This window comes from Apus apus, chromosome 11 (genome assembly GCF_020740795.1).
Source record: "Apus apus isolate bApuApu2 chromosome 11, bApuApu2.pri.cur, whole genome shotgun sequence".
Taxonomy (NCBI): Eukaryota; Metazoa; Chordata; class Aves; order Apodiformes; family Apodidae; genus Apus; species Apus apus.
The window spans coordinates 15,570,575-15,591,080 of record NC_067292.1 but is presented as its reverse complement, the minus strand read 5'-3'; the positions used below and the strand labels follow the sequence as shown (position 1 = coordinate 15,591,080).

The 20,506-nt window shown below is 41.0% G+C and overlaps 1 protein-coding gene across 4 annotated transcripts in view; it reads right to left on the bottom strand.

The window, feature by feature from the left end:
- The window catches only part of CHD9 (chromodomain helicase DNA binding protein 9), an 87,134-nt gene extending 68,440 nt beyond the window's left edge, over window positions 1-18,694 (bottom strand). For 3 of the 4 annotated variants that reach the window (XM_051629638.1, XM_051629641.1, XM_051629640.1), the window contains exons 1-4: window positions 18,606-18,694; window positions 11,977-12,031; window positions 9,475-9,559; window positions 3,252-4,854 (exon numbers count right to left, since the gene is read on the bottom strand). In XM_051629638.1, the coding sequence (XP_051485598.1) occupies window positions 3,252-4,688 (1,437 nt within the window). In that variant the 5' untranslated portion in view covers window positions 4,689-4,854; window positions 9,475-9,559; window positions 11,977-12,031; window positions 18,606-18,694. The remainder of the gene's footprint in view (window positions 1-3,251; window positions 4,855-9,474; window positions 9,560-11,976; window positions 12,032-18,605) is intronic. The other variant, XM_051629639.1, reaches the window with a different exon arrangement.
- Window positions 18,695-20,506: the final 1,812 nt, after the last annotated feature.

Below are 20,506 nucleotides of genomic sequence, written 5' to 3'. Positions count from 1 at the left end.
GATAAAAATAAATCCACTAGTAATTATTTTTTCAATGTGTAGTACTAAAGCAACATTGCTTTGTTAGAGAATAAACATTTCACCTTAATTATTGCATTGGAAAGTTATCAAAACCCCTTCCCACCTAACTCCTACCTTAAGGACAAGCAGTTTCTGTAAAATCACTATTCCCTCCTCCATCCCTTACCTCACCTTACTCCTCTCTGGTTAAACTATGCACATTTGTAAAAAGTTCAAACTGGACAAATTCATCTGGAACTTCATATTCTACAAAGTGATCAAAGAATAGAAGTGGGAATTAGAACTAAAACCCCTCTTAGAATTGTAATCAGACAAAAGACAGATATAAAACACTTACCTTCAGTAATTGCCACACATTTCTATACCTATTCATACAATATATTACATACACTACTGATTTAAAGAGGCTACTAAAATTTACTTCTGTCACTCATCCATCAATACATTCCTCAATAGATTGTCAGATACTACCTTCACAGCCAGTTTCTAAAGAAACATTAAACACCTGTGCCATTGCATTCCTCAAAATAATAAAACCAAAACCAAGCAGTTTTACAACTGTTTTCTGACCACTTCATTTCCAAGTTTCAGATAGTAAATACTCTAAAGTTCCTTTGTTCTCACACCACAATAAAAACCAAAACCAACGTCCCAAAAATTTAAAACCACTCTCCACAGGCCTTAGAACTTTCCCTCTATTCCTAGTTACAAGTGCTAAAACTGATGTAATCGAGATCAAAGTAAGCCCTGGACGGTTCTGATGTACACAACAGAAAAGTCAGCACCGCAAAGTTCTATTAGACCTACTTTTCGCTGCCTGGCTTGTATCCCACATGCTCCTCCCAAACGATACTAACTCCTGGATTTCTCTCCACCCCCACTTTCCCTGGAATCCACTTCCTCTTCACCCTTCACCCCAAGTATGCTCATGGGAGACCAATAGCCTCAACGCTACTGTTTGCAACTCTGGCTTCTGCTGCTCCGCTTCCTGGCAGGGAACTCGGTCACTGCTCCCTCTGCAGTACTCTACAGGCAGTATTTAGTGGGATCACGTTTCACTAGGAGCTACTATACACCACACGTCTTTAGGTCACTGATAAAACTGACAAGAGTAGCCACCTGGGCTGTGCCCTCTTCTTCCCCCTCCTCTACTTAAAAGATAAGGAATGTTTATGGAAACTAACAGAATGCATCCACTGCATCATTCAGCTAATCAAGTTCATCTCAAACACAGCACTATCCATGTTCTATTAACATCACACCACTACTTCACAGGAAAAGTTTCACTAGTAGGAATTGAAAATTACACGCCCTGTAAACTTTAGTTGTAATGGAGAAGCAATCTACTGAACCAAGACCAAAGATTAAACGTGTTAAGCCCTTATCTCTACACTAATGACATAAAATTGAAGGGGGGTGAAAGTGTTACACTGCCTCCTTAACAGGTCTGAGTCTTGCAAACCAAGCAGAAACCAGAGTCAGTAATTAAGTTCCTCTCTTTCCCATTATTTTTTTCCAGTAAGACACCACTCTATATTGTCCCATAGACAAAATTGGTAGCAGGAATATAGAGAAGTAATACAGTTATTATAACCTTTTTAAAGCTGTCTGCATGTATATATTTGCCTCTGTTTTGAAATGCTGAGATTGAAAATTAGAAAAGTTATACTTCCTCTCATTTTTCAAATACAAGCTAAATTCCTACTAGAATTTATAATATATGTTTAAAATAAAAACTACTACTTTCACTGTTCACATGTATGTGGATTTCAACAGACAGACTCAGATTTAAGAAACCCTAGATAACCAGCAATGGCAACCGAATATGGGCATTTATCTCAGGAGATACAGAATCTTCTGCCAAAGCATATAATTGAAGAAGTTTCAGTATTCCTGTCAAATCAAATTTGGGCTAGAAGCTACCAAGCAGTGACAAACTGTGATATTAAGGTATTAACTTACAAGTAATGCAGTCAATGAACCCACTCTTCAAACATTAAAAAGGGAAGTCAGTAAACAAGTCTCCAAAACCGCAACAATTGCTTTAACAACTGATACACCTTAAAAGCTGAAAGAATAATTATTTGTGTCTTTGGTACTTAGGTCTCTCCTATATTAAAAATTTATTTTCTTTTGACTTACGGATTTTTTGAGCTGAAAAATATGCAAGAATCTCACATATGCTGCAACTTCTAGTAGCCATAATATTAACGTGATTTTGCTGGTTACAGTGTTGTAAAAAAATAACTTGCCCTGTTTTGTTTGTTTCTGAAAAGCTTAGCTAGTCTCCTAAAATACCTAAGCAATCCAGAAGCATCAGTCTCTATTTCCATGTATTGACACTTACACAGCTCCTAGAAAAAGAGGTGATGATACAGATGAAGATAAAGATGAGCATTAGAACTGGATTTAATAACTCAAAACTACTAGAAAATTCACTACTTTACATATATTATGAGAAAGCTCTTGTAAAACACAGGACTGAAGGACTGGCATTCTGAACATGCTTACACAATTTTAACATCTCTCAGATAACCTCACAAGCACTATCCACAAATTTTGTTTCTCTCCTATAAGTACATTATAATTTCTGTGCTACCTTGTCCTCCACGTGGAGGGCTTGAGCACTTGCAGTGCACGTGCACATCACACTACAGCAACTAGACAGTTTCTTGGTTTAATCAAAAACAACAAAACCAAACATAGGCATAGCCTTTTATGTGTTTTCTGTTATTAATCATCACAACAAAAAAAAACCAAAAAAGTTTGTATTTTTAGCCAATGAGCATAAGCAAAGGACTGATTAACAACAAAACCAGTGCAATTCTTGCAGGAAATCAGCCACAAAAGCTTTATTAAAGCTTTTAAAAATAAGTTGCTATAAGTACTTCAAAAGACAATTAGCCATTATATTTGCACCAAAGCCATAAAACAACCCATTTTCTCTGCTGTGCTTGGGAAACATAAGCAGCAGAAGGACCTGCAGCATTTTGTCTGAATAACTATTTCAGGTTGTAGAAGGAAACAACACGAGAAAGCAAGTCCAGCACCAAACAGGTGGGGTTTTTTTCCCCCTAAACTAAGTTACTTAGACTTCTTCAGGTTCAAACAGCAGCACTTCTGAAGCTTCTGTTATCATACTTCGGCACAAGAACCAGTCACTACAGTTCATTTCACCACATCAAACAAATCAAACAGCTCAAACCCCTGCTCCCCAAGCCCCTACATACCTGTCCTTGTAAGGTTACACGACTTCTGTCTTGCAGATGCTGATTAGAGACTGAAGAATGCCAAGGATGGATCTGGCTTTGAGACTGTGCCCGAACAAGATCAGGTGACTGTGATACTTGCTGTGGGGTTATATGGTGTTCTAGGTCATGCTCTAAAACATGGCTTGTGCTATCCTGAACAAATGCAGAATCGTCAAACTGTGGCAGAAGGTCTTCCTGAAGGAGGTCATCTGGGTCAAGTCCCGTAAATGGTTCATTATGAGTCTCAACCTGATGAAGTAAGTTCTCATCTAAAGATGTAAAACCATTGCTTTCAATAGGGTCAGTGAAATGGCTTATCTGAGAAGCAGAACCAGCAGAAGCTGGAAAATTAATATTCACAGGAGAGAGTTTTGAACTACTAAAGTTGCCCTGAGGATGTGCAGAATGCAACATTTGAAAACTATTTGAATTCAAAGGTGTGTTAGGATTCAACATGTGCTCAGCTGTTTCTTGCTTGGTCCCTGTTTGAGATGTAAAGGCATCGCTTCCAGTGAAGTCAGAGATAGAGTGTGTCTGCTGGCTAGTAGAAAGAGCTGTTGTAGACTGAAGAAGGCTGGTAGGAGAAATGTGGTTATTAGAGTAAGAATAAGGAGATGAAAACTGTTGGCTGTTATTGACAGAACAAGGAGTAATAGTTGGGGATTGTCCATCAAAATTTCCTTCTTGATTCCCACAAAAATGTATCGAAGCACTTGCAGTTTGAGAAAACTGTTGAACAGACAGAGGCTGCTGTGAAGCTGATGGATTAGAAACCGGAGGTGGGTGGTTAACACTGACTCTGTGAGAAGTAGACACGTTAATGTCCATGAAGTCTTTTGGCTGACTCAGAGCATCTGGCCCTGCGTTGCTTCTGCTTTGCTGCGACCGTAGCGAGGCACACTGATGCTGTGGTTCAGTAGCCTGAAATAAGGCAAAGTCATGGTGTGCTACAAAGCTTTTGTTTTGCTGCATAGACTGAGAATGTCCTTGGTGAAAGGGGGACCCATTTTGATTCGAAACAGTTGTGGCAGTTTGATGACCCCACATAGGACTCCCATCAGCCACATCTGGAAACATCCCATTAGACTGGTTCTGCGGATGAATTGGTGAACAATTGAACTGAGAGTGCGGTGACAAGACGTTGTCAGCTGAGCTATTAAAGGACTGATTTACTGAGTGAAGTTTCAGTGAATCATACTGATTCAGCTGATCAAACTCACTCATCTTTTGTTGATTTTGAGCATCTTGCACATGGTTCAATGAGTCTATGTGCAAAGGTTCAAATTCTGCACCCAAATTCAATTCATCAACAAGTGAAACAGGTCCAGGTTGAACAAAGGCATCATCTGACAAACCTTCTAAGGTCTCACTAAAGAGATTGGCATCATCAAAAAAATCCATCATAGGATCCGTCATCTTGATAGGTCTGTACTGCTTTTTGTCTCAACTCCAAACGGAGTCACTTTTGGCTCTCTGCAGTGAACAGAAACAAATGACATCCAGCAGTCACCACCTTATCCAAGGCATAACAACATCCATTAGTGCTTCTGATGAAACATTCGTCTTAGAGTGTTAAAGCATCCTATGGAAGAGAGGGGAAAAAAAAGAATAAAAGAGAAAAATTACTTTCATGAATCTCCTCTTGGCTCCTTCCTTTCCCCAACAGTTTCACTGATTTTTTGATACTTTGTTCATAACTTTGCAGTTTAGTTAAAATACAAATACTTATTTTTGCCCAGTGCAGCATTTATCAGTTTTGTGCCTTACATAATTAAATATTACCTAATAATACTGCTGAAACTTTCTGCTTATGATTATATGCAACAGGATTATGACTTTCTTAGTATCAAACACATTCCAACAGATGATAAGCATCAGGATCCAGGTAGACAATGTGGCATGATCTGAGGTTTCTGCAACATTTCTTATATAATATTCTCTCACCCCAGGATATTTCAACTCCAAGGATAATATAGTATCATTTGACATCTATGTGCCCTCTTTCATTAAGAATTTGTGATGAAGCTACACTTACTGTAAAAACTAAATTAATTCAAATATTTCGTATGGCTAAATTCTCTACCATTATTGTATATTCATTTAGTATTAATCTTTACCCAGCTTAAAGTTTGCAAAATTCTTCTAGAACATCAATGTCTAAGAACTATTTGGACCAATTATGGATTATAAAACACGCACCTCAATCAAGGTACAACCTGCAATTGGAAGCATGGTTGTACTTGAAATTAAGAAGTGACTGCCCCCTGTCAGTGAGAACTGCTTCAACAGTATTTACTAACTATAGGACATTCAGTAAATTTAAAATTTTCTGCAGGGGATTTTGTTTTTTAAATATAATAGATCCCAGCAGCATTCAGTGGTATTTTAAACTAGTGTTTAATTTCTCCCTTAGAATTTTAAGCTATCAACTTCTTATCAATCAAGTGGATTTTACATAGAACACTAATCAACAGGAACTACTGTACAGGATAACTACTATCTAATGGCTATACAAAAAATAATAAGTTAGACTCTATTCGGGGAAAAAAAAAAAGTGGTTTTTTTCCTGTTTTTTAAATAACATGGAGTTTTCTAAAATTAATTACCAGGAAACATCAACAGTATCCCCCAAGTTAAGAGGAAACACATTTCAAGGTTTACCATTTTCAGACATGCTAGAGCATCTACAGCTTAAACAGTAATTTTTTTTTCAGATCACTAACTGTGTAATTTGATGTCTCACACAGAACAGCATTTGCTCCAAGAAGTATTAAGTTATTCTGCAAATATACTTGAATCAGAACAGAAACATCTCCCAGCTCTTGGCTTTTTTCATCTGGTCACTTCACATTAAACTGAACACCTATACTTTGTTTCATTAATTAGTCCTTAACATGACTAGATCTATTTTAAAATAGGATTTAAATTTACACTTACAGAACAACTATAGAGAATATCATCTTAATCTGCAAAAACAGCTCTTATGAACTACTACTGTAATTCTACCTTTTTTTAACTTTATGATCTTTTCAAAATTACACTTGTTATATTCAAAACTACTTAGAAATGAAACTAGCTACAGTCAGCCCAGTTTCATTCTTTAACCCTTAAGTGTGTGTGGAAGAAGAGGGGATCAATACCACAGCTAGGTTGGGAAACAGGTCTCAACACAGCTAATGAAATTCCTTCCAAAACAGTAGGAGGGGAAGAAAAATTAAAAAAGAAACTTTCTCCTTTTTTGTTGCTCATCAGACTTTAGTAACAATCCTTTATTCTTGTCAGAAAGAAAGACCAGGAAAAAATAGCCTGAAAGTTACAGAGAGACGATCCAGTTATATATATATATATATATATACACACTACATTAGCATGTGGTAGATCTGAGTTGTAAAAAGAGAAGCTGTAGCTACAGACACAAATAACAGTAGAAATAAAAGAGAACTGTACAAGATTCAAAGACTGGAAGAAAAGGCAAGATTCATTTTTCAGAATACATCAAAAAAGAATGAATACATGAGAAAACATATTGGAACACAGTTATCAAATTTCACTTTCAAAAAAATGAAGTGGGAGTAGCAATAAAGTACAAGATAATAGAAACTACTGATGTGCTTTATTTCATTAATTGCATTGCTAATTACTTTTGATGAAGTGATAACAGAAAGCAAGCTACTCTAGTTATAAGTAAATCAGCTGAGGATTCATAACATGACCACAAAATCCACACTTTTACACTTTGACAAACCAAGTATCACTGCTTCACATGACTGATGTGTGACATCACCACAGTCCACACTACAGGTAAAGGACACTGAAGAGGTAAACACTTATAGTCACAACTGTGGAAGAGTTTTACATTATATGCAACCCAAGTGGTTCAGGGTTTTCTGGGGTTTGTTTTGTTTTAGGAAAACAACGCAACCAGGCATGACAGATCTGCTTCCAAGCAACAGATCTGCCAGTGACTGAAAAAATAACTGTATTTACTAAGTTCTATCTAACATACATATGATTTGTCCATCTATTAGCAGATGGAACACTGTACCAAAAGAGGCAAACAATACAGGGTGTGAAAACACAGATACTCAAAAAACTGATCACTTGGTAATTTTCAGAAATGATAAAAAGATAATCCCTCCTCAATATTAAAAAGACAATTACACTATCATTATTTCTCAGATTTAATTGGAACTAAAGCTTTAGCCGAGTTCAAAAAGCTGCAGTCAATTAAGTAAAGCAGAAGTTACCTCCCACTGATGTGCCAATATAAATGATATTCTGTTATAGATTTCAAGATCAGTGTACATGATAAATTTAAAATGCACAAAGGGACAGCACAAAGTCCTCAAAATCCCAGAAATGTAGAAGATTAAAGAAAGAACATTTGGATATTTAGTAGAGATTAACTCTTTTTTTTCCCTTACAGACACAAATAAGTCTTTGTAAAAGAGCTCCATGGTAGCCATAGCAAAATATGGCTTAAAAAGATCCATTTTCTTTTACTGTTATCACTAAAATTAGGAGAAAACTTGTTTGGGTAGCCTGCTTCATTAATTGAAAAATAACCATCCGATTATATGCTCAGATGTCCATTATTTTATAATTGCTTTTCATTTCTTTGCATTTATAATTATTTTCAAGTAATGAGCTATCCTTTTAAGTGAAGTCATACCCTCAACATACTGGTTTTGTTTAAAATTCTATTCTGCCACAGAGTTCACAGACATCATACTAAATACTCAAAAGAGAACTCAAGTACCTAGTGTTTTCATTTGAAGATACGGAAGATAAAGATTTGAAAGCGACAGTCTTAAATTAAATTCTCAGGACTAGGTTCCAGACCATGACTACAGTTCCAGTTCTGAGTAAGAGCATAAAACTGGAGCAAACTGGCTCATATGTGCTTATCATACTAACTCAGACTAAGCTGTTCTCATACCTACACTTGTTTTGCTTGCACCAAACACTTCATGTAACTGTCTCCCCCACTACTGTCCAGACAGGCACAAACTCCCTTTTACAACCTTTCCTTTCTCCTGAAACAGGTATATTATGTGAAATAAATATTAGGAATTTAGGAAAAAAAAATAAAAATTCAGTAACTTTCATGTTTTGGTCATTCATAAAAGTTCTAGTCAACCAAGATGACAAATGACATTTCACTTGGAAAGAAAATCCATCTTCCAATTCAACTAAAGACAAACTCCTACCGTTCTCAAAGATGCTTGCCTTCACTGTGAAGGGGACAGCCTCCTGACTGAGAGCAGCTTTGTGTAAACTGAACTGAGCAAAACCACACCAAAGGGTATCACAGAACTCTCTGTATAACACAGCATGATATCACAAAGTCCCACAGCGTGTTTGAGCCACTTACTATACTTCTTTTAGAGATCCAATTTAATATTAATTTTTAAATCAAGGTAAATTTATAACATCTCTAAATGGTACTTCAGCAAGCAGCACTTAATATACAGAGAGAACACTTGAACAAATTCTGTAATGAATGTAGTAACCTTAGCTCTTATGGACAGACCTACAAAAATTAAAAATACTAGCAGCATTTAAAAAAATTAGTATTTTCTCATGATATTTTTGAGACTGTTTTGTTTCTACTGTTTTGAAGTGGGGGAGTGTAATACCACAAAATTTCCTCAGATTAAATATATTTTATATTATTGGTTTATTTCATTACACAAAATTCACAGCCTTTCCTGTTGTTGCTTCCCAGGACAGTTTGTTTCTTTTCAAAACTCCATATTCAAAAGATGTATGCTGAGATACCCAATGAAAACCCATAGAACTGTGATGAGTATCAGAAAAGTAATCTCAAATCACAGACTCATTTTACAATATTTACCAAAACACCACCATGCTGCTTCTCTGTACCTGTAATACTGAGAGGACAGATACTTAGGTATACAAATTCCAAAGTTTAATCACAGAATCACAGAATATTAGGGGTTGGAAGGGACCTCTGGAGACGATGGAGTCCAACACCCTGTGCCAGAGCAGGACCTAGGGCTAAATAATTAGCCCAAGTCAAAATTAAGAGCTAGCACAGGCACATAAAGAATTCTATACTATAATAAATATCTGATTGAGCTATAATACATAAAAACAAGTTGCTGAAACCTTCTAAATTAATAACATATCACAAGATATTTAAGAAAAGGCTTTAAGTCAAGAGAACAAGTATCCTTACCCATGAATATAGAACACATCTCTCTAAGAATTAAGAATATCAAAGATGTGTTTTAAATCCAGATGGACACCTCATCATTAGAGATCTGAAATGAAACACGATACACAAATCACACAACAACCAACTTCAGGAGTATATATTCAAATGCAGTACTTTAAATTAAAAAAAAAAAAAAGATACCATAAAGAACATCAGAATTAACACACAACCACAAGTAGCCACGATTTCACAAATGTCTCATGAATAGGCAAGTAAAATGCCCATTTTCTAAGACCACTGAAGAAAAAACAAAACCAAAACCAACCCTACAAACCTTCAAGGTTGAAAGGTAGCTGCTGTGCCAGAACACTAAAAGTTTTAGAGCAACTTTGAGACACAATATAATGATAGACAAAAAAAAGAGATTTTGAGGTTAGGTTTTGGACCTGTCAAGCACTGTACACACTTTTAATAGCAGTAAGCTATTATTTACTGACAGATGTAGCTGCCAATAGGAACTGACACTGCCCTTCTAAGGTAGCCTACTTGCATGACAGTTTTATTCTACTCCTTGCCTCAACAACAGGTAAAGGAGATGAACTTGGAGAGGTTCTCTTATATTGGAAAAAGTGCATGGAGTGAACATATGGGCTTCTGGGGCCTGTATGTAAAAGCCTCAGAGCAAACAAAACACCCTCTAACATTAAAAGACAGACAAAAAGTTGGTACATGAGCTTCTATTCTATACCAGCATCTTTCTCCATAAACAAAGCTACCCTTTCAAAAACATGATCATTCTCTCCAGGGCACAGAGAATCCCCCAATTTCAATAAACAAACATTTCCCTCTCCTTAAATACAGTTTCTTGATGACAAACTCCTAAACACCTTTGCAAAAGCACTACAGCTTAACATTTAATCTTTATTAAAATATAGCATATATTACTGCATGAAGAAGCAAATTTTAAACACAAATATTATTTCTTCTTCCCACATCTTTGAAAAAATGCTGTAACATGTCAAAGATAAATTAAGAAAAGCCTGTAATGCTTCAGAAAAAAAAAAAATTGGTACTAATTTGGTGCATGGATTATTGGATTTATCTTCCTTTTATTACTCAGTAACTTCAAGACTTATTCAATGATTTCTAAACTGTCTCTGCTGTACATTAATAGGGATACTTAAATAACACATTTCACAAATAAGCAGGTGCTCAAACACATAGCTAGGTGAAAGTTACTAAAATACTTCCATCTTTGTCTGCTATCTACATGAAGTAATATGAATTTTGTACCAGAACAGCCAGAAAACTTCCTCTACTTTTTCTCTTTTATTATACTGGTACTCCCATAATGCAAATAGAGCTTCTATCATGCAAAAAAGTCCTCCTGACATCCAGAAAGTAGAATCAAGCTTGAAATTATTTAATTGCCAGGCTTTATGCAGCATTTCAATATATTTTTGTAATTCCTAAACTTCTATTTATATAGAATTTTTTTCTTGACTAAACCAGGCTATAGTTTAAAGGTCTTGCACTTGGGCCACAACAACCCCACGCAACACTACAGGCTTGAGGAAGAGCGGTTGGAAAGCTGTCCAGCAGAAAGGGACCTGGGGGTTCTGACTGATAGGCAGCTGAACATGAGGCAGCAGTGTGCCCAGGTGGCCAAGAGGGCCAATGGCAACCTGGCCTGTATTAGAAATAGCATGGCCAGTAGGACCAGGGAGGTGATTGTCCCTCTGTAATCAGCACTGGTGAGGCCACACCTCAAACACTTCATCCAGTTTTGGGCACCTCAATATAAGAAGGACATGGAGGTGCTGGAGCATGTCCAGCAACAAAGCTGGTGAAGGGCCTAGAGAACAAGTCTCATGAGGAGCAGCTGAGGAAACTGGGGCTCTCCAGTCTGAAGAAAAGGAGGCTGAGGAGAGACCTCATTGCCTTCTGCAACTACCTGAAAGGATGTTGTAAAGAGGCAGGCACTGGTCTCTTCTCACATTTAACTGTTAATAGAACAAGAGGGAATGACCTCAAGCTGCACCAGGGGAGGTTTAGACTAGACATTAGGAAGAACTTTTTCACTGAAAGGAAAGAGGCAGCCCAGGCTGGCTGAGTCACCATCCCTGGATGTGTTTAAAAGTTGTCTAGCTGTGGTGCCTGGGGAAATGGCTTAGTGCTGGACTTGGAAGAGTAGGGTTATAGTTGGACTAGACCATCTTGAAGGTCTTTTCCAACCTAAGTGTTTTTATGATTCTATGAAATAAACTGACTAGAGGCACTGAAAAATTATTAATTGAAAAAAAGAAAAATTGAAAACTTGCAATCAAGTAATTTCTCTTAGCTCTAGCAATTCAACAGTAAAGAAAGAAACGTAATTCATCCATAGCTACCATATAATACAAACACTATATTAAGTTCTTGTGTATGCAAAACAGCTGATTTGAATCCTTAATTAAGTAGATTCTTCATGAAGTATAAAGAGAAAAAATATGTTTCTTACTCTTTATTACAGTGTCCACTTACTTCAACAGCTTCCAATATGGAGACAGTTATGGAGTACTTAAAAGTTTGAAAAATCCTATGTTGAAAAGAAGAAAAAAAACATGTAACTAAAGATACATTCAGTAGATCTACAATACATTATTACAAATGTAAAATACAAGAAATACTTCAGACAGTGGAAGAATCACTGATGATTATATTAAATGCCAAAGACAAATACACACAAAAGGAACTTAATGTTTCATTAAGAAGCAAAATGGGATCTATTTCCACAGATTCTCAAATAAGCTATATTGCATGTGGCCTTTTAATTACATACAGATATATAAACATACACATGCATAAATATGTTCAATGAGATACAGTGAAAAACGTTCTGTAAGTCTTTTTCTTTGGAAGAGTCTTAATGCATGCTTTTCAATCTTGACTTGGGAAAACTAACTGATATATAGCAAAGCTTTTATTTTATTAAACAGAACCAGGACTAAACTCATTATAAGCATGCCTAGACATACAATAAGCTACCTTCCAAAGTGACTTTAAAAATTATCTTCCTCAGTCCAACTAATACAGTTTCTTAATAAAATACTGCAAGAAAAATACACATTTCTTTAGGTACACCTGGATTTTCTTATTTCTGGTCACAAGACAGTTACACAAACTTCCTTATAAATTTAAAAAGAAAATCCTCTCAGTGCTGCTCAGATTTCTCATGCAAGCATTATAGGGTTTCCAGAGTTTCAGCATAAACTTCAGTGTTACGCCTTATATTAGGCCCACAAAATAAGTTTCTGAATTCCAGTTTCTTTTCTGAGGAACTACAGGGCCATTTTAAGATGTAGAGAAACAGCTGTGCTGAAAATGAGAGAAAAAAGCCTTCTCATTTTCACATGTGGCCTAAACCAAGACTACGTTACAAACCACCAGAGACAAAAGGCTTCAGAGCATAGCCCTCTTCTGACTCACAACATGATAATATACTAACTTCCAACAAGTCTTCTGTTCTAGTCTGACAGGCATCTTCGCAAACTGCTGCAAGTTTACAATCTGTAAGTACCAACTAGAATAATGCAAAGGATCATGTCTAACAGATACCCATGGATCATGATATATGAGGACACACCAGAAACTGTGAAAACTTGACACTGACAAAGAGAAGCCTTCTCTATGACAATTTGGAAAAAAAGAACCCACTTTCAAGTCTTGACACAAACAGATTAGGATACCATGGTACTACTGTACTGAAGACAACAGGTTCAGACTTCCCACTCCATACTACATAGGCTGGCATAAGGAGTTCCCTCTAGAAAAGAAGTCTACACTTTTCAGAGAGGCTGCATACAAATTTTCTATTTTTTATAAAAAGTATTTCTAAGATTTGATATTTAAGTTTGTTTTTAAATCCCTCTCAAGCACATGTTAGGCAAGACATTCTGGGTTTGTGACTTGTTCAATATTCTCAAATTAAGAAACCAATTAAAACTGATAACTCAAGTAAAACATTTTCCATTTCGTTTCATAGCTTCCAGCACATTGACAACACATTCCTGAACACACTTGCAATAGGCAGAGGCTCCATACTCTTCCACTGCAACATCAATGCTCTTCCACAAGGGCCTGAAAAAGAGGAATTCAAAAAAATGGGGCAAAACCCACCTGTCCCTCAAAAGTATCAGTGAATTAATTCTTTGATGCTAAATTTCAGTTTATCTTCTGAAAAACTGCAAATAATACTTTCAAAACCTACTTGCTGAAACTGGCAACACCATATTATATGGAATCAGGCCCATCACCTCACCTAATGCTGGTTTTCATGTTGGTGGAAGCTACTAACTACAACGGCTTTACTACACGGCAACTGAAAACTAAAATATACCCTATTTAACTCTGAGATTTCTTCTAACATGGAATATCAGAGGAGTAGAATTACAAGCCATTAGACAGCTGTTATTTTTCTGAAGCTTAAAACTTTTTTCTTTAGGCTGTTAAGTATCAAATGAAATAAAATAATTTACTCTTCAAAAGCCATTTCCAGAGTAAATTTTGGAAGAAAGCTGGAAGTTTAGTGACCAACAGGTAAGAGTGAACCAACCTCTTAATACTGCTCACGCAACATAAGAAGAAGTGCCCAAGAAGGCACTGCAGAAGGAAAAAGTAACCAGTTACTATATTTTGAAATACAACTCAGATAAAGAAAAAGGCAAAATTACTATTTGTCTTCAGAAAAGGGATGGGAACATTTTTTTATCTTCCTGCAAGTTCAACTGTTGATTTAAGATTAAAACAAAACCACATATATTAAAAAAGGAAAGATGTGTCTAAACTGGTGGCCTAAGACATTATTATTTGACATATCTTTTGTAATGGTTAAGAATGAAGTCAAGGATCTCAATGCATTTGCTCACTTACAGATGTCAAATCATACCAATGTATCATCCCATGATTCTGCTGAACTCTGCGTCTAAATAAAACCTCCTCCCTTTAACTCATTTCTTGCAGTTTAGTAAGCAAATGTAATGTAAAGGCAGCACTGAAAGAGGAACTTAGTTCCAAGGCACTACCAAAAATAGCCTTTTATTTGATATAAAGCTTGTTTTAAGAGGTAGCTGTGTATTCATCTGAATATTAACATATACACGTTTTGAAAGTAGAACTAAGATGCTAATGCTTCTGAAGTCAAAGCTACAGCTTCACTAACCACATTGTTAAACAGTGATTGATTTAGAGGTGGTATTCAGCAAGTTTCCAACACTGTAGTTACTTGAAAACAGTTTGTCAATTCTTTAACATTTGACGAAACAAACAGATGGCTTCTCCATCACCCATTTAAGTGTATGCAGATACCTGACATTCCTGAAGCACCATTTCGAACTAGGAGAAGAGCACTAGGAAAACAGAATGAAAGGACACTACATGTGCCAGAGTGTGAGATTTCTGTGTTCATTAAGCTCACAGCTGCATAGTGTGTTAGAACCCAGACCATTAAAAGGACAAATAAAGATAGGCCAGTGGAAGAAAATAAAGTATCCACAAAACCTACTTTGATTAGAAAAGAAACTGAGTGCCAAGGGTAACTGGATTTCAGTTAAACACAGAAAAATACTTCAGATGGATGACTGGTACTTATGTGCACAAAATGCTTCTGAGAATTTAGTTCATACATAGCAGTGGAAAGAAGTGTAATACTGCAATCCAGTGATGAATAGCATCATGCCATTCAACTCTATCAGATCCAACTTCTGATCAAATTAAATTGCATGAAAAGTGACAAAGAAAGACAATGATGCAGTGTTTGGACACTGACTTCTACAAGACTGATATAAAAGAAAAAGATGTGCTGTAAGGAATGCTGACTCATAAAATATTTAGTTGTCCAGATTACCTGTACTTTTGAAGGGTTTGAAGGATACACAAACCTTAACTATAGGGAAAATCTGTATTGTAAAATTTTTACATCCCCCCCCCAAAATATCTATTAGACATATAAAGTAAGAACAAAAGTGCATATATATTTACCTTATGGGTTACTTGAACAAGGCAATTTTAAAGCAGCATGTCAACCTTTTCATTTTAATCTGCCCACACCACTAACTTTTCTCTCAAAAGGAAACAAATGAATAATGCCTGTTTCAGGGCCTCAATAGTGTCTTAGTAGTGGTTCATGTCATACACCTTTTAGATAACATCACTAAAAATACTTTTTAGAAACCACACTGTCTTTCATCAACATTTCTCCATGACTGAACTCCTGGACTAATGTTCAAGAGCATTTAGCACCAGGAGCTCATGTGAAACAAGTAGGTGCCGAGATCCCTCAAAAGTCTTGAAAAATTGAGAGACTTAAAATTCTGGTTCTTTTCCAGTAAAAATAACAGCTTTACTCAGAGTGAAGTTAATACATCTTAACTGTGAAGAACAGCATAAATTCATACAAATTGAACTACTTGGTTAAACACCTTAGCACAAACTAAACTGGTGCAGACACATTGTAACTACCTATGTGCCTGCCCTCAGCATCTTAGAAACGCCCAAGACCTTGATGTAGCTTATCCACCAGTGGGGAGAAAAAGAGACAGCTACTTCACAACTACTTGAAGGTTACCACAGAGCTGCTGCTCTCTGAAGTTCACATCCTACCTTACTTCCCACTAACTTCTCTGTGTGGCTCTGATTTATACATAGGGCACAGCATATGGATCCCTAATTGGTTAACTTTCAAGAACATGTATATTAATTTTTGCTCTTTGGCTTATAAAAACTGGACTTTTAGGTCCATAGAACTTTTTAAGTCTCATCTGACAGATGCAGTAACAATGAGAAACTCATTACTAGTTGGGAGTTCTAGAGGTTGGGGACATGTAGAAACTTTGTGAGTAGGTAAAACCATAAGATATTAACGGCTAATCATTCTTCAACAGTTAAAAATGTACAATATATGAATAATTATTAATTTTAAAATATTTACATTGTGAAAGAAACAAGCAAAAAGCGATCTATGCATCAATAAATAAAACCTGGATCCAGATTAAAAATTCAGACATGGCTCAGAGATGAGTGAATATCAATATTCCGCCTCAAATGCTAAACATATTTATATCTACATACAAATAATTACATGTAAAACAAAGTAAAAGCAAATTTTTACCTCACACCTGCCAAATGGGAACTTGATGGTGACAAATGACACAGGTTTAAAAACAGATGCAGAGAGCTCTTAGGACTGATGGGCCCAGTTTTCCTGAGAGAAGAATTACTTTTTACAGCTACTTCTTACAAAGTCTCAAAAACGACAAAAGTGGAAAACTAGAAACCTTATCCCTTTGCACAGATTATTATTTTGTCTCTCATGAGCACACATTGTAACACCAAAGGGCTCAGATCACTTCTACATAAGGGAAGGAGACTGAGCTGCATTTTCTCACACTGATGAAGTTAAACAACTTTTATACACTAAAGGGAGTTTGTAGTTGTTGAAGATGGAAGGCCCTTATGATACAAAGACAGTGAGAGTGCAAACCACCTCTTACCAACTGAAAAGTGTATGCAGCAACCTCGATGTCAAAGCTAAACATCCAAATTAAAGAAGCATGGACACCCTTAATCTGTTTTTTATCAATGTTCACAAAAAACGTGAAGGAATGAAGAGGTTTTAACATTTCCCTGCTTTAAGCCTCAGTAGGAGGAGATTGGGTAATTTCTCCACCTCACTAGAATAACGATGCATGCCACCTATCCACTCAGTGCTATACACACACAGCAATGAGCTAGCCTCAAAATCCTCTCTCCTTCCTCGAAGGAAGTCAGCTTGTGGTCCCTACCTGGAAAATACCAATCCCTAAATTCCAGCCTTGCACTTTGACAGCCAAGCCCCTTTTTAAGCCTCCACATATGCAGCATGAACCGGCAGCCATGTGCCACCGCTCCTCCTCAGCCCAGGACAGCAGACTGCATGCCCACCTCCCTCTCTCCCAGACACACCTCCCCAGCGCCAGCCCTCCCATATTCCTTTCCCCAGCTACCACGTTTTCTGCTGTCGTAGATCCAAGCCGGTGGGCTGCCAAACTCAGCTCCTCTTTTTCCCACTGCTTTGCTTGCCCTAGGAAATAATTTCAATTCCTCCCACTCCCCACCCATATTAGCCTGCGTAGCGAAAAACCCCATCTCACATCCCCCCTTTCCTGCCTGGGAAGGTGCCACATCCCTTCCTGGTGGCGCTGCCCCCTCCCTGAACGGCCCAGGGGAGCTGGGGACATCTTTGCCTTCCTCCACCCAAGCCCTTTCCTCCCACTGCCACCTTCCCGCGGGGGGAGCGAGCAGCATCCAACCTCTCCCTCCGAATTCCCTCGGAAGGAGACCAGCCCTTTTCCTCTGGCCCTGCCATCTTCTCACCTGAAAGGCCAGGGCATCCAGCCTTTCCCCAACCCCGCCACCAAGGGAAGGCCCAGATCTCCCTTCCAAACTTTGCCCCCGCCCGCGGGCCTCACGCCGCCTCCTCAGCCCCGCTGCGGGGCAGGGAGGTCGGGGGCGGCGGAGACCGCATCGCCGGGCGCCCTCGCAGCCTCCATCCTGCCCCGCTCCACCCCCGCTATCCCCAGGAAAAGCTCGCCTCGCCGCCGCCCCTCTTCCTCCTCCTCCTCCTCCTCCCACCTCAGCCGGAGAGGTGCGAGGGACCCGCGCGGAGCCCCGAGCCCGGCAACTCCTCCGCGGGTGTCGGCGAGGGGCGGAAGCAGGTCGCGGCAGGGCGGCGGGGAGAGCCCGGGCGGCGAGCAGGCCGCGCCGCGCCGTCTCCCGGCGGAAGGAGGGGCGGGGAGGGCTAACGGGGCGCCGGGGCCAGCCGGTGTCTCCGGCACCTGGAGCGCGGCCTGCTCCGGAGCTGGCGGGCAGCAGCCCGGCCCTTCGCACGTACTCACCGCCGGGTTCGCCATTACGCGGCGGCGGCAGCGCCCGGAGCCGCTGCCCGGCAGGAGGCACACGCGCGGGGCGGAGGCGATGCCCCGCGCCTGACAGCTCCCCGCCGGGGCGGCCGCGGGCAGACGCGGAGCCTCAGAGGCGGCGGCAGGAGCGGCGGCGGCTTCCCCTCCCCCTCGGGGATTCCCCCCGCCCCCCCCCCCGGGCACCCGGGGAGCCGCTGAGCCGAGGGCGGCACTTACCGGGCGGCCGGCGCAGGCCGGGAGAGGCGGGCGGCGGCAGGAGCGGCCGAGGGCGGCGCGGCGGGCTCGGCCGGGCTCTCTCTCCTCCCCCCGCCGCCCACCGCGCAGGCCGGCGGGAGGGGCTGGGGGCGAAGTTTCACTCGCTCCGCGCCGCGACCCCAGCGGCCCCAGCGCACCCGGGGGGACGGGCCGGGGGGCGCATTTGCATATTTGTCACCCCCGCGCTGATTGGCCGCCCGCGCGGGGGCCGCCGCCGCGCGCTGACACGCCGCTCGGGGAAGGGAGGGCGCGAGCGGCGGGTGTGTGCGGGGGGGGAGGCACACACACCGCACGGGTGTGCGGGGGGGGCCGGAGGGGCCGAGCGGGGTGAGGAAGAGGAGGGCGCGGCAGGGAAGGGGCGTGCGCGGGGAGGAGTGTGTGCGGGGGGCGGGGAGGGGAAGCGGGAGCGTGCGAATTTCCTTTCCCGAGACACCTTCACCTCACGCCGCAGCCCCCGCGGGAGGGGGCAGCCCTGAGCGGGGCGGGAGGCGGGGGGAGCGGCCGCCGAGCCTATAAAATGGTGTATGCGCGGCGGGGCGAGCTGATCCAACATGGCCCCCTCGGCTGGCAGAAGCCAATCCCGGGCGCGTTTACTCTGGAGGCTCCGGCAGAGGCCGGGCCCGGGCTCCTGGGCAGGCCCCGCTACCGGCGGCGGCCCCGCTGAGGAGAAGCCGCCCTGGAGCGAGGCCCGCCCCGTGTGCCAGCCCCGGGCGGCGGGGCGTGGGGCTTCTCGCTGGGAAGGGCAGCCGGCGGCTCCAGGACGTGCCCGCCAGGCGAGCAGCGCGGCGGGCGGCCCAGCGCCTGGGGCACAGCCCGTCCCTGCCGCGGCGGCCCCGCGGGGGGGGGGGGGGGGGGGGTGCTCCGGCCCCGCGCTCCTTCCCGTTAATCACACCCGTGGGGCTGGTTGAGCACCCGAGGGGCAGGTAGCTTAGCTGAGACTCTCTCCGTCTCTCTAGGGTGAGCCTGTGTGGCCAGGATTTCAGTTAACTTGACCCACTGAGGGCATCGCCAGATCTCGCGCTGCCGCCCCAGCCCGAGGCGCTCCCGCTTCCCAAGGTAACGAGGGGCGCCGGGCGTGGGTGCAGCCTCGGGCCGCCGCGTCCAGCCCTTGGCACAGGCACCGACCGCTCCAACGGGCTGACGCGGCGCACACGTTCCTGCCCAGCTAACTGTTCGCCCTCCCCTTTACATAGTGTCTGTTGGGTCGTATTAAAAGCCAAGCGCATCAAATAACCGAACATGGATTTCAAGATAAGAATTCATAAGCAGCAGTTGACAAAACGCTTCATATTCGTGTTATCTGAAGTAACTTTTAAGAGAGTCTCAAGATACCAAGTTGGGATGGGACTTACTTCCCCGTAGCAGAGCAGAGCAAAAAGCTGGAGGAGTTTCTAGCATGGTTGAAAGGAGAAGCACTAAGGGGCTTGCCAGCAGTTTTATCTATAATGGCATATAAATAGAAAAAGCTCTTCAGGGGAGCAGTTACACAGTTTTGCTGAGTTTACCCAAGGACTAAATTAAGAATTCCCAAAATACAAGAGAGTTCCCTGTCAGAGTTATCAACATTTCAGTGTTGTGCCCAAGAGGACTACATGCAGAGAGGGAATGAGAAACCTCCTCCTAAGGCTTCCTTTTGTACTTTGCTAGCAGGGAACTAGGGATATACTTCCAGTTCCTTCTAACCTGTTGCTACTTTGTCATTATATCAGCATCAAATGTCTTGCATATCTTACATGCTTAATTATATATTGTAATACATGAACTGATTTCAGAGTTTCTAAATAGCTCAACTGAGCTTTTGCAGGTGCAAGGATGAGGCAGGTTCTTATTGAGTGTTACATCAGAAAACAAGCTTTTAAGCA